At 36.9% G+C, this 14,746-nt stretch overlaps 1 protein-coding gene across 2 annotated transcripts in view; it reads left to right on the forward strand.

Moving 5' to 3' along the window:
* Positions 1–14,746, forward strand: part of adarb1a (adenosine deaminase RNA specific B1a) — a 35,734-nt gene that overhangs the window by 1,386 nt on the left and 19,602 nt on the right. Inside the window, exon 2 of one of the 2 annotated variants that reach the window (XM_073861486.1) lies at positions 7,950–8,000. Coding sequence is in view for 1 of the 2 variants with exons in the window: in XM_073861485.1 (XP_073717586.1) it covers positions 9,930–10,029 (100 nt within the window). In the remaining variant the exon portion in view is untranslated. Of the gene's footprint in view, positions 1–7,949; positions 8,001–9,608; positions 10,030–14,746 lie in introns of those variants that run through there. The other variant, XM_073861485.1, reaches the window with a different exon arrangement.

The following is a 14,746-nucleotide window of genomic DNA, read 5'->3' on the forward strand; positions in this document are numbered from 1 at the left end:
TGAAAATATCTACCCCAGCTGGGTGATTCTCACGAAATCCAGACTTAAATGGTGTCCAGCATCAGATTTTTTTAAAAAAAACCCTTGAAGCCATTTTTTTGCACATATTAAGGTCTGATCTTAATATAACCATTAGAGCATTTAAAAATATTTCCTATAGAATTATTTACATTTTGTAGATTATCATTATAAAAAATTATCATTACCACAACATTAAATATGCATTTACAAACTCATGTTTCGGTAATGAGAACTAAAAAGTTGTCTAGGTACTATGACAAACAAAATTTCTACTTTTATCTGGAGAGAAAAATAAGAACTGCTTACCTGGTAGCCATCTTAAGTGTCACAGTCAATTATGTCCCTTCCAACAATTTTTTTTTGGGGGAAATGTTAGTTCCTTGAGGGCTTAAACAATTATTGAAAATTGTTGCGGAGGATGAGAATTTTTTTCTTGGACACATTTATATTCATTATTATTGTCTCTACATTTTCCAATGATCACCAAATACCACGTTTCTTTACTGTAAATGTTTATAGTATAACATGCACTGAAGCTTTTTATTTATTAGATTTTTTAATTATAAATATTTCCATGTCAGAGAACCAAAATCCAGTAAATTTTTAGTAAATCAGAAATCAAGTTTTGTCTGAAATATAACCATAATAGCTATGTTTTTTATTATTTTATTATTATATGTCATTCATTATCATTATCAACTTCTTTTCCCTGCAAAATTATACTTATTTAGTTATTGCATAAAATTGATGTTGTTTGTTGCTTACACACAAACAATCATACTGTACATTTGCAAACCGTTTATTAAATTCAAAATGAGGTCTTTGCTTTCATCGATTGTTTTAGTAGCTTATAAAAGTTTCGGGAATGAGATTTGTGTGTGATTGGCGCAGTTAAATTGCGAGCTGCACAATGGGATACCACAGCTTTTATTTTTAGCTCAACTGTGAATGTTAAACGAGCGACGGCCGTAACCCGGGCAGATGAGGTGAGAAGTCGTAAAAATTGATTGGCAACAGCCGACTGGTTTTAGCACTTTCTTTTTTATAAATGATTTCAGAAACATGAAATGTGACCCATGGAGCACAAAAGTCATGGGTCACACGGGTATATTTGTGTATTGATCAAAATTGAAATTGATCAATTAAAATTTTATTTATTCAGCTTTTAGATTATTTATCAATCTCAATTTTAAAAAATTGACCCTTATGATTGGTTTTGTGGTCCAGGGTCACAAATTCTTAACATTTGAAAGCCAGATCGAATTGTAGATATTTGACTCTCACAAGCTCTTGAACTTAGCTCAGTTGGTTGAGCCTTGCATTAGCAAAACAAAGGTCATGGGTTAATTACCAGGCAACATACATAATAATTAAATGTATAGCACTTTAAGTCACTTTGGATGAAAGCATCTGCCAAATGCATTAGTTAATGTAAGTATAGATTGACTCAATCAATAATGTGGTGGTTAAAGGCGGAGCTAGCCGTTTGCCCAACCAATGGCAGCCGGAAGATGAATCTTTCATTCTGTACTATTAAATGAAAATTTCCTTTTTACAGTGTGTAGTTTATTCATTATAGACTAAGTTTTGACTCCTGAGTGTAAAAGGCATGTCAGGACAGGATCAATCGTCTCTGTGTACGTGTGTGTGTGTATGGGGGTCTTATCGCAGCAGGTGGTGTTTTATTGGGTGTGTGGCCTCACTTAAAGGCAGCGGTGTGTTTTGAAGACATTTCAAAGCAGCTTTTCATTAATTCTCATTGGTTTACAAGGCTTTTGTTGGCACATACTGCAAGTTATTATCTGAAATCTTTGTCAGTAAACGTTATAGATCTGTTCTGATTTAGTGTTCCTGCAGCTCAACTGGTAGAGCATTGCATTAGCAGCACAAAGGTCATGGGTTTGATTTCCATATACAGATACGATATTAGTGGGACTCACATTGTGATCATTTTTTATTTATTTATTTTTTCCTTGCATATTGCAATATGTGAAATGCTTAATGACTTGAAACAATTTCTTCTTTTTCTTCTCCTTTTCCTCCTCATTCTCCTTCTTCTCCTTCATCTTCTTCTCCTTTCCCTTATTCTCCTTCCTTTTCTTCTTCTTCTTCTTCTTGTCCTTGTTCTACTCCTCATCCTCTTTTTTCTTCTCCTTCGACTCCTTCTTCTTCTCCTCCTCCTTCTCATCCTTCTTCTTCTCCTCCTCCTCCTCCTTCTTCTCCCTCCTCCTTCTTCTTCGTCTCCTTCTTTTTCTACTCCTTCACCTCCTTCTTTGTCTCCTCCTCCAACTCGTTCTTCACATTCTCATTCTCCTCATCCTCATCTTTCTTCTTCTGCTCCTTCTTCTTCAACTCCTTCTTCTCCTACTTCTCCTTCTTCTTCTTCTTCTCCTTCTTCTTCTTGTCCTCCTTATCATTTTTCTCCCTCTTCATCTTCTCCTCCTCCTTCTTCTTCTCCTCCTCCTTCTTCTTGTTCTTCTCTTCCTTCTTATTATTCTTCTTTGTCTCCTTTTTCTAAAACGACTTCTTTTCCTTTCTCTTCTCCTTCTTCTTCTTCATCTCCTTCTTTTCCTCCTCTCCTTCTCCTTCTCATTCTTCTACCTCTTTGTCTTCTCCTCCTTCACCTTCACCTTCTCCTTCTTCTTCTCCTCTTTCTTATTATTCTTCTTCATCTCCTTTTTCTCCAACTACTTCTCTTTGTCCTTCCTCTCCTCCTTATTCTTCTTCTTCATCTCCTTCTTTTCCTCCTCCTCCTTCTCCTCCTCCTTCTCATTCTTTTCCGTCTTCATCTTCTCCTCCTTCTCCTTCTCATTGTTCTCCCTCTTTGTCTTCTCCTCCTTCTTCTTCTTCTTCTCCTCTTTCTTATTATTCTTCTTTGTCTCCTTTTTCTCCAACTACTTCTCTTTTTCCTTCCTCTCCTCCTTCCCCTCCTTCTTCTTCTTCTTCTTCTTCTTCATCTCCTTCTTTTCCTCCTCCTCCTTCTCCTCCTCCTTCTCATTCTTTTCCGTCTTCATCTTCTCCTCCTTCTTCTCCTTCTTCTCCTTCTTTTCCTCCTCCTCCTTCTTCTTGTTCTTCTCTTCCTTCTTATTATTCTTCTTTGTCTCCTTCTTCTTCTCCTCCTTATTGTTCTCTTCGTCTTCTTTTTCTCCAACTACTTCTCTTTTTCCTTCCTCTCCTCCTTCTCCTCCTCCTTCTTCTTCTTCTTCATCTCCTTCTTTTCCTCCTCCTTCTCCTCCTCCTTCTCATTCTTCTCTTCTCTTCTTCATCTTCTCCTCCTTCTTCTCCTCTTCCTCCTCCTCCTCCTTCATCTTCTCTTTTTCTCCAACTACTTCTCCTTTTCCTTCCTCTTCTCCTTCTACTCCTTCTTCTTCTCCTCTTTTTTATTATTCTTTTTCGTCTCCTTTTTCTCCAACTACTTCTCTTTTTCCTTCCTCTCCTCCTTCTCCTCCTACTTCTTCTTCTTCATCTCCTTCTTTTCCTCCTCCTCCTTCTCATTTTTCTTCATCTTCTCCTCCTCCTTCTTCTTCTTCTTCTCCTCCTCCTCCTCCTCCTTCATCTTCTCCTCCTTCTTATTATTCTTCTTCGTCTTTTTTTTTCTCCAACTACTTCTCCTTTTCCTTCCTCTACTCCTTCTACTCCTTCTACTCCTTCTCCTCCTTCTCCTCCTTCTTCTCCTTCTTTTCCTTCTTCTTCTTCTCCTCCTCCTCCTTGTCCTTCTTCGTCTTCTCCTTCTTCTTCTGCTTCTTCTTCTCCTCCTCCTTCTCATTCTTCTCCCGCTTTGTCTCCTCCTCCTTCTTCTTCTCCTCCTCTTTCTTCTCCTCCTCCTCCTTCTTCTTCTTCTTATAATTATTCTTCATCTCCTTTTTCTCCCACTACTTCTCCTTTTCCTTACTCTTCTTCTCCTTCTACTCTTTCTTCTCCTCCTCCTCTTCCTCCTCCTCCTTCTTTTACTCCTTCTTCTTCTTCTCCTCATCTTCTTCTCCTTCTCTTTCTCCTTCTTCGTCTTCATCTCTTTCCTCTCCTTCCTCTTCTCCTCCTCCTTCTTCTTTTTCTTTTTCTTCTCCTTCTCCTTCTCTCTCATTTCTTTCATTTCCTCTTTATGTTCCTTTTAGTTTAAACTAACACAAGCACTTTTGTCTAAAGCTAAGCTTTCTTTATATCAATCGTTTCTAGGGCTGCAGCTATCGATTCTTTTTGTAATCGATTAATCTAGCACTGAATCGATCGATTAATCGAGTAATCGGATAATTTTTTTGTGTGTTTTTAAACAACCAAAACAAATAATGCATAACGAAAATGACTTGGCTGTAAAATCTTCAAGCATTTGGCTTTTATTTCTAATAAAACCAGAGGTATTTGGCTCCAAGAAATAAGCCTATTTATTTCAATTTTTTACCCATTTAGTGTTTATAAGTGCCAGTGCCAACAATCAAACACTTTAATTTATTAATATGCACAACAGGTTTCATGCTGTAATCTAGCCCTGACATCAAAGTAAATATCTGGTTTATGTACATTTCTACACCTGCAGCATTTACCATTAGGCTTTTAACATATAATATATCATTTCTGGGGTGAGCCTATTTGCTATGGTAACAACCTGTGTGTATGCGCGCACATGCACTTGTGTTTGTGTTTGTGTGTGTGCACGCGCGCTCTGTGCGTGAGGAAGAGTGTCACCCCAGTCAGACGTTCAGTTGCTTCATTGCATTTTGGTACTGCAGAAATACATACATTACTTTTCAATAGAACGCTGCATTTGGTTTGCATCACTTGCATTGCGGTGCATTTTAGGTTAAGAATCCGTTCGAAAAATCACAACATCACGTCCCGCTGTATACAGTGAATGCATGCTGAAATTATTGTTGCGTGGCTACATAAAAGTTTAAGCATATGTGATGCATTGCGCAATCGGTCTGACTCGCGTGAGAGAGAATAACTTCCTTATGCTAAACTCCAATAAGACAGAGATTATTATTATTGAACAAAATATGTCAGATTACAAGTTGCCCATATATGGGCACTGTGGTGCCGTTTTTTGGTACACACACCTGTAGTGCATGCGTGTGTGTGAAGGGGTTCTTTTTTAATCTATACTCTCCTGCAATTGAACGTGAATACGTTTACTACTTAAAAACATCAAAGCTAAACATCATATCTAGTCAAACCGCATAACTACATCGCTACAAATACAGTATGGGATTAAAATCAGCGGAAGCTACGTTACCTTGTTTCATCGACGCTTGGTGAAACAGCAGTGGATGTTTTCAGTTCAGATGCTGAATGTAATGATCCCAAACTTTAGACAGTCTCTCTCTGCCGTTTATGGACATATTCGCTCCGCCATCGCGCCAACTAAATTCAAAATGTACCACGCGCTATGATGTGCTTCCTGAACATTGAACAACGGTCCGTGTGAATCAGATCTCGGCGCGTGTAGTGCGCGTCATAGGAATTTAACGAGGCTTCGAGGCAGAATTTTTGCCTCGAGGAATTTTTTGAATCGAGTAAATCGAGTAACTCGATGAATCGTTTCAGCCCTAATCGTTTCTTTATCAGTATCTTCCTGACGTATGTATTTGATGCTCTTTTCTGGTATGCTCATACTGTATTACTTCATCTTCATCACTGTATTAGAATGAATCTTATGGGAATACTACAGTTACTGCTAAGCTCTCGGTGGCTGAGATCAGGTTGATGTAAGGTCGGGGGCCAGCGTCACTTTAACAGATTCATTGATGTTTTCTGTCTCAAATAATTTCTCAAGTGTAAAAAGATCTGTAACAGTAACTTTTTGCTTTGAAGTTTTGATATATATTCATCTTATTGTGGTCAGATATATGATCTAACCCATGTGTTTTTCTAAAATAAGTAACAACAACAAAAAAATACACTGGTGGTTAGGGATGGGCATGATTAATCGACGATCGATAATTGATTGTTAAGAATTTAGTCGATTACGTTAATTTGTTATTGATTAATCGAATACTTTTTTTATCTAATGCAGGTTGCGTTGCCTAGCGTAGCGTGTGTCTTGAAGCAATTAAATGAATTTCACTGTGTGGCAGCAATTCAACATTTTACCACCAGGGTGCAATATTTGACACCATACTCCGTTATCTGTGACCTTCTGTTTTGATTTCAAAAAAAGAATCATGAAGAGGTCATGATTTTTTGGAACAAATGAGGTCTCTTTTTAAGAATGCGGCTCGCAGCTGCAGGTTCCACTGCTTAAGAGCACCGCATATTCAAGCGCCGTTTCATGTTCCGTTTGTCTAACTAAATGTAGTTTAACTGTTTGCCACAAGTTGATCTTGTAATAAAGGTCTCATGGAGGAAAACACGCTGTATTTTTGTATTCAACATTTTTGAATTATAAAAGTTAAATAATTATTTTTTATTATAAAAATATTAATGATTAATCGATAGTCGATCGTTAATTCTCCCGACAATCGACTAAAAAAATTTAATCGAATGCCCATCCCTACTGGTGGTACCACAGTACAGTGTTGGTATCAAATCAAGTCATTTCAAGGTAATGAATGATTACCATATTCTTGTTTTATACATTTTTAAAAGTAACACATTTGTTAATGTAAGATGCATGCATGGAAAAAGTAAGCAGAAAGTGCTTTATATACTCTCTTTATTGGCATGTAATGCATTCAGAAGATTGCTAAAGCAGTTTATATCAATAAATTAATAACGTAATAATGAAATAATGTTGCTGCCGTTATAAAGGGCACCTATTATGCAAAATCCACTTTTACAAGGTTTTAGGACATAATGTGTGTTGGCAGTGTGAATACAACCACAATACTATGAAAAAAATCCACCCACTCCTTGTATTTTAATCTCTAATTAAACCAAAGCAGTCTCATTAGACATGCAGTTATCAATGTGAGGTCACATTGATAAAGCCCCACCCACTAACAGTTTTGCATTACTATAGTTTCCACCCTCAGTGAGTTGTACTCTGTCCACTAGATACTATTGTCTTAGACTGTATTTATCAGATCTATTTTAACTGAAATCGCTCACTGTCTGATTGTAAGGAAGTGAGGAGCTGTAGCTCATTTGCATTTAAAGGTAAAGACATTAAAACTTTGTTTCTGCTCCCACCCAAATAGGGGCATTTTGGACATGCTATAATAAATGATCTAAGGGGCATTTTGAGCTGAAACTTCACAGACACATTCTGGGCACACCTGAGACTTATATTACATCTTATAAAAAGGCCATAATAGGTGCCCTTTAAATTAAAAGTATTATTTTGACCCCGTCTAAATGAACCTTCACCTGATTTGACATCAATGTGAGATACAGTATATGATGGTTTAGTCTGTGTACACAGCCATCTGCTGGCTGTGTGTGGCATGCACATTATACTTTAGTGAGATGTCTTTATACTCCCATCTACTGGCTAGTTTAGGGTGTTGCAATATGTGATCCTGGACCACAAAACCAGTCCTAAGGGTAAATAACAAAAATTGATTCTTAATGGGATTTCCATTTATTAGGATATGACAATGTTTGGCCGAGGTTTGAAAATCTGAAATCGGAGGGTGCAAAAAATCTAAATATTGAGAATATCACCTTTAATGTTGTCCAAATGAAGTCTTTAGCAACACATATTATTAATAATAAATACATTTTTATATATTTGCAGTAGGAAATTTACAAAATATATCTTAATGGAACTCTATCTTTACTTAATATCCTAATAGTTTTTGGTAAAAAACTATAATTTTGACCCACAATATATTGTTGGCTATTTCTACAAATATACCAGTGCTACTTATGACTGGTTTTGTGCGTCAAATATATGTGTTTTAATATCAATAACTTTTTGGATTCTCCTGCGATTGTTGAAAGTAATGTTTATGAACTATGAATGGTTCAATTAAAACTACCTTATTTTATTTCAGGTCACTCAACACACTGAGCAGCTGAATAAAAGCAGTGAAGAGAACATACAGGTGTGTATTATGACCTGACACACACACAGAGTCCACTAGAGGGAGCCACAGGATTGATAATGAGACTTCAATAAAGAGTTTGCATAAACCTATATGACTTTCTTAATACAAAAAGATGATTATTTAATACATTGCTATTTTCTAAATTACATCATCTCATAGTGATGTTAGTCAAGTTTCTTAAGAATGACAAAAATACTACATTATTAATTCATATAAATACATCAAATGACTGGTAGTAGCTAAATTAACCCTTAAATGAATTAATTTTTTGTCTGTCATTATACATTTTTGGGTCTTATAGTGATCAAACGTTTGGAAACACTTAAATGAAATGTTTCTCATTATCTTAAAAATCTTTAAATCTGAAGATGTGTTTTTAAATGCTCGAAATTACTTGTTGACAGAAATATATTTGAGGCATTTTTTATATTCCTTTATTAGAAAAGTTTAATTTTATTAACAAAGTATTTTTAAAATAGATGATATACTAAAAAAAGCCCAGAACTCTTTTGATAATCAATTTTGCATGCACAATTTTAATATGAACTCATCAAATTTACACAAGTTCAGATTATTTTACAATCTACATTAATTTTACAGCTCCATACTCTTAATGGTCACATAACACACGCTGTTTCTGCTTATGTCATGTTAGCTTAAATTTCTCTCACAAACAACAACACACTTCTTTGGTGAGGTTGATTTTGTGTCAGCTCTTGGTTGGTGTGTGTGTGCGCTATTCCAGTTAAAGTGCCCATATAAGGACTTCCACTGTACTTCCTGCACTGAAATTGCCCATAAAAGAAATAAAGCAAGATTGTAACATTAAAAAAAACTTTCTGAAAGTTGTATGAACTCTGGCAAAGTGCATCTGGCACAGAAAAACTGTTTAGCATGAGGAAACCAACATTTAAACTGTCTCATTATGTCAGAATGCATAAAATTTTAACTCTTTCCCCGCCATTGACGAGTTATCTCGTCAATTAAGAGAAAACATTTCCCTGCCAATGACGCTTTTCTGATGAGTTTTTACGTTAGTCTGTAATTCCGCTATTATCCACTAAATGAAGCTCTTACCCAATTTATAAAAAACTGAAGCTAATTTAAATTAATTTTTAACTCCGTGTATGTTTTGATCATCGTTCTGAATCTAAAATTCCTTTACAAAAATGCAATTTTTTCAGCTTTTGCTCAAAATTTGGTATTTTTGAAGAAACCTACCCATATTAAAGAGGTTATAAAAAGAGAACAAATGAAGATATAGGATGAAACTTTTTTCCTCATTTTGTTAGTTTATTTGTTTGAAAGCACACTGAAAAAATATTCATTCAATTTACTAAATTTTTTTAAGGTAAGTGGTTGCAATCAATTTATTTAAGCAACATTTAAACAAAAACAAAATTTGATTTTTGTTTCATTATAGCTTAAATTCTATGAAAATTGAGTGAATCACTTTTTTTGTCAGGGTTTGATATATTTGTATGTTTATATATTTAGAAGAAAATTTTCCTGGAAGGGATTTTGTGAAACATTTAGTAAAAATCACAAAAAATGCTAGCAGGCAACTTTAAAAAAAGGCTGGTGGGGAATGAGTTAATGTATTTTAATAATTGTCCCATTTTTTCGATTTCTCCCAATGTTATGAGACTATGTTGATACTTAAAAAAACAACAACTGGCAACAGGAACCTCTATGTAAGTATGTTTGTGTTAGTGTAAAAGGATTAGTGGAGTTCACACCTGGTTGCATCCCACCGGCACCCATATAACAGTCCAGACAGCCCCACCCCTTTCTTCATAAATACAAAACACTTTCCTCCTCCCTTTATGTCCTCCACGTCTCTCGTTCTCATTCTTCACTCCTGAAGTTGGCCGCCGATCAGCAGAGAGAGAAAGAAAGAGAGAAAGCGAGTACAGTTTTTGTATTATGGCTCAGTCTCAGAGTTGGACTCAAAACATGGGCACCTATTACTCCCTCGTTCGTAGGAGATTTAAGAGAAGACGCAAAAAACGCTCGGAACGAAAAGGTAAACTGTGTGCCGCTTGAGGAATATGAAATATTTTAAATATTATTAGATACAAAAAGTTTCTTACTATATGAATGCCTTACTGTAAGTGATGTATTTTGTGGTAGACGTAACGTTTGTTAGGAGTTGAGTGGGCTTTGTTTTAGTTTATGTTGCAAGTGAATGTGTTGTTTTTTATTATTTTTTACATTATCTGATTATTTATTGTAATTGCCACAGATAAAAAATATGCTGTTCTGTTGTATAAATGCATTTTATAGCTCTAATATATTTGATTTGTTTCTATAAATTTCTGTATGTATTTTCTTTATGTCTGTCATCTCAAAAAAATATTAATAATCTAAAAAAAATAATAATTAATATTTCTCAATTTTGTGCGAATTGGAAGTCAACACAGACTAACAAGTGTCAAAATTAAATCTGCTTCTGCTTCTTGGTCTAGATCTCTCTCTCTCTCTCTCTCTCTCTCTCTCTCTCTCTCTCTCTCTCTCTCTCTCTCTCTCTCTCTCTCTCTCTGTGCTGAAGGCAGCAGATAGCAGGTTCACTCCCGACAGCTTTTCATGTGTGAAGTTTAATCTCCTCTCATTAGAACGGCCACTTCACGCCGCTAATCTCTCACCATGGTTACGCCGTCTGCAGTCCGAGTATCGACCTCCCTGTGTAGTGTTGACTAGTTGAAAGATGAGCGATTGAGTTTGCGTTTAGGCTTAAAGGATTTCGTTTGGATTTAGGGATAAATATTACAATGACTTCTGCCAAATGCGTTGCTAAAATTGTCACTCCAAAAAATAAATGCTGGGTTATTTTTAACCCATGGTTGGGTAAAATTTGGAAATTTTCTAGGGTAATTTAACCCAACAATTGGGTTTGTCCATTCTTTACCCAACCAACCACCTGTATTTTCCGTGAATATATCACTTTTAGTTTCTTGTCACTTCTGATACTCTGGTAGACTGACTGACACCCTAACAAATTGCTTAATTCAATTCACAATTATTTCTATGCTCTAAAAAATGCTGCTTTATTTTCATCCCAGCCTTGGTTCAGATGGGGCAAACCTAACCTATTGGGGTGTAATTTAATTTAATGTTTGGACCCAATGCTTTTTTAAATGTATAACGTTTGTCACAATTTTTAATTTCTGCAAAGTAGCAATAATTTACAATTTAAATGCATTGTATTATTGGAAATCTTTCGTAAGACGTACGCTAGAGATGTAGTCTCAAAGACAAAAGACGTTAGCGATATAGACTCAAAGACGTACATTAGCAATATAGTCTCAAAGACGTACGTTAGCGATGTAGTCTCAAAGACATGCGTTGGCGATATAGACTCAAAGGCGTACGTTAGCGGTATAGACTCAAAGACATACGTTGGTGATATAGTCTCGAAAACGTATGTTAGTGATATAGACTCAAAGACGTACGTTAGCGATGTAGTCTCAAAGACGTACATTAGCGGTATAGACTCAAAGACCTACGTTGGCGATATAGCCTCGAAAACGTATGTTAGTGATATAGACTCAAAGACGTACGTTAGCGATGTAGTCTCAAAGACGTACGTTAGCAATATAGTCTCAAAGATGTACGTTAGCGATGTAGTCTCAAAGACGTTCGTTAGCGATGTAGTCTCAAAGACGTATGTTAGCGATATAGTCTCATTGACGTACGTTAGCGATATAGACTTAAATACGTACGTTAGCGGTATAGTCTCAAAGATGCACGTTAGCGATGTAGTCTCAAAGACATAGGTTAGCGATATAGGCTCAAAGACTTACGTTAGTGATATAGTCTCAAAGACGTATGTTAGCGATGTAGTCTCAAAGACGTACGTTAGCGATATAGTCTCAAAGACGTACATTAGCGATATAGTCTCAAAGGTGTATGTTAGCGATGTAGTCTCAAAGATGTACGTTAGCGGTATATACTCAAAGACCTACGTTGGCGATATAGTTTCGAAAACGTACGTTAGTGATGTAGACTCAAAGACGTACGTTAGCGATGTAGTCTCAAAGACGTACGTAAACAATATAGTCTTAAAGACATACGTTAGCGGTATAGACTCAAAGACCTACGTTGGCGATATAGTCTCGAAAACGTACGTTAGCGATGTAGCCTCAAAGACGTACGTTAGCGATATAGGCTCAAAGACGTACATTAGCGGTTTAGACTCAAAGACCTACGATGGCGATATAGTCTTGAAAACGTACATTAGTGATATAGACTCAAAGACCTACATGGCGATATAGTCTCGAAAACGTACGTTAGCGATGTAGTCTCAAAGACGTACGTTAGCGATATAGGCTCAAAGACGTACATTAGCGGTATAGACTCAAAGACCTACGTTAGCGGTATAGACTCAAAGACCTACGTTAGCGGTATAGACTCAAAAACCTACGTTGGCGATATAGTCTCGAAAACGTACGTTAGCGATATAGACTCAAAGACGTACGTTAGCGATATAGTCTCAAAGACGTACGTTAGCGATATAGTCTCAAAGACGTACGTTAGCGATGTAGTCTCAAAGACGTATGTTAGCGATGTAGTCTCAAAGACGTACGTTAGCGATATAGTCTCAAAGACGTACGTTAGCGATGTAGTCTCAAAGACGTACGTTAGCGATATAGTCTCGAAAACGTACGTTAGCGATATAGACTCAAAGACGTACGTTAGCGATATAGTCTCAAAGACGTACGTTAGCGATATAGTCTCAAAGACGTACGTTAGCGATGTAGTCTCAAAGACGTATGTTAGCGATGTAGTCTCAAAGACGTACGTTAGCGATGTAGTCTCAAAGACGTATGTTAGCGATATAGACTCAAAGACATAGGTTAGCGATGTAGTCTCAAAGATGTACGTTAGTGGTATAGTCTCAAAGACGTACGTTAGCGATGTAGTCTCAAAGACGTACGTTAGCGATGTAGTCTCAAAGACGTATGTTAGCGATATAGACTCAAAGACATAGGTTAGCGATATAGGCTCAAAGACTTACGTTAGTGATATAGTCTCAAAGACCTATGTTAGCGGTATATACTCAAAAACCTACGTTGGCGATATAGTTTCGAAAACATACGTTAGTGATATAGACTCAAAGACATACGTTAGCGATGTAGTCTCAAAGACGTACGTTAGCGATGTAGTCTCAAAGACGTATGTTAGCGATATAGTCTCATAGACGTACGTTAGCGATATAGACTTAAATACGTACATTAGCGGTATAGTCTCAAAGATGCACGTTAGCGATGTAGTCTCAAAGACGTAAGTTAGCGATGTAGTCTCAAAGACATATGTTAGCGATATAGTCTCAAAGACGTACGTTACTTATTCATTTACTTATTCATTTAGCTGACGCTTTTATCCAAAGCGACTTACAATTGCTGTATATGTCAGAGGTCACACGCTTCTGGAGCAACTAGGGGTTAAGTGTCTTGCTCAGGGACACAATGGTGGTGTCACAGTGGATTCGAGCCCGGGTCTCTCACACCAAAGGCGAGTGTCTTATCCACTGTGCCATCACCACCCCCACTTTGAGACTATACTGCGCCATCACCACCCCCACTTTGAGACTATACGCTAGCGGTATAGTCTCAAAGATGTACGTTAGCGATATAGTCTCAAAGACGTACATCAGCGATATAGTCTCAAAGACGTACGTTAGCGATGTAGTCTCAAAGACATACATCAGCAATATAGTCTCATAAGTCTTATCATGTAAGTGCTACTTTACACTATAGTTAAAATATGGTAAAAATATGGTATACCTTGTAATGCAAAGCATAAACGTAAATGTAAGATGCCTGCATTCAGATTGAGATAAGATGATGCTTTCCAGTATTAGAGTGGTCTTTCTTTGCTTACATAATCCCCTTTTATAAAGACAATGGGCAATCTCTTTTTTTGTGGTATTCAATTTGTAGTTTGCTGCCTCCCTAACTGATCTTGAAGCTTCTTAAATACTATATATTGCTAAGCATTTGACAGGTATGAATGCGTTTGTGATCTGCGTGGTCTCAAATGCTATTTATATTTTATAATTTTTTATTTAACGTAATATGTAAGGAATCAGCGTTTTATTTACATTGTTTGGCAAATGCAGTTTATAAGCTTACACCCAACAGTTTGGTTAAAAAATACATGCATGGTTGCAAATATTGCACTTTCATAGAATATTGGGCATAGCAAATGACATAAACATGATCCTTATGCATTTCTACACACTGTGTCACTCAAGCTCTTACAGGGAGATAAAAATCCCATCTCCTCCGGAGCAAGTGTAGCGGGTTAAAGTCCTGTTAGACGAACTGTGACTTTAATGAATTCGGCATAGCTCGAGCTGTTCGGTTTGACCGGCCGAGACTAAGAGCGTGTCCAGCCCACCTGTCTCCTGTTCTGACTCTTACGCCCTCTCTCGCTTTTTTCTCTGATGGTGTGAGAGATAGATCCATCTCTATGGCATGTGGTCCAGTCTGGAGCTTTGCTGATAAAACGCGCCATCCTTCCTAACCGCTCCTGCCCGTGAGATCAGTGGCGGCACCACCGTGTGCTTTTAAAGGCGATTGCTTTTCATTCGTTTGGAAGTTGGCTTCGGCTTATTTTTGGAAAGTTTATCACTCATCAAAAGCAGCATTAGCTAGCTGAGACTCAAGCCGCTGGGAAGTGAATACTCATATGTTTCCCGGACCTTAACAACAAATGCGTTCTGTTTTTATTATTAAGTT

Source organism: Misgurnus anguillicaudatus, chromosome 23 (genome assembly GCF_027580225.2).
Source record: "Misgurnus anguillicaudatus chromosome 23, ASM2758022v2, whole genome shotgun sequence".
In the NCBI taxonomy this organism is placed as follows: Eukaryota; Metazoa; Chordata; class Actinopteri; order Cypriniformes; family Cobitidae; genus Misgurnus; species Misgurnus anguillicaudatus.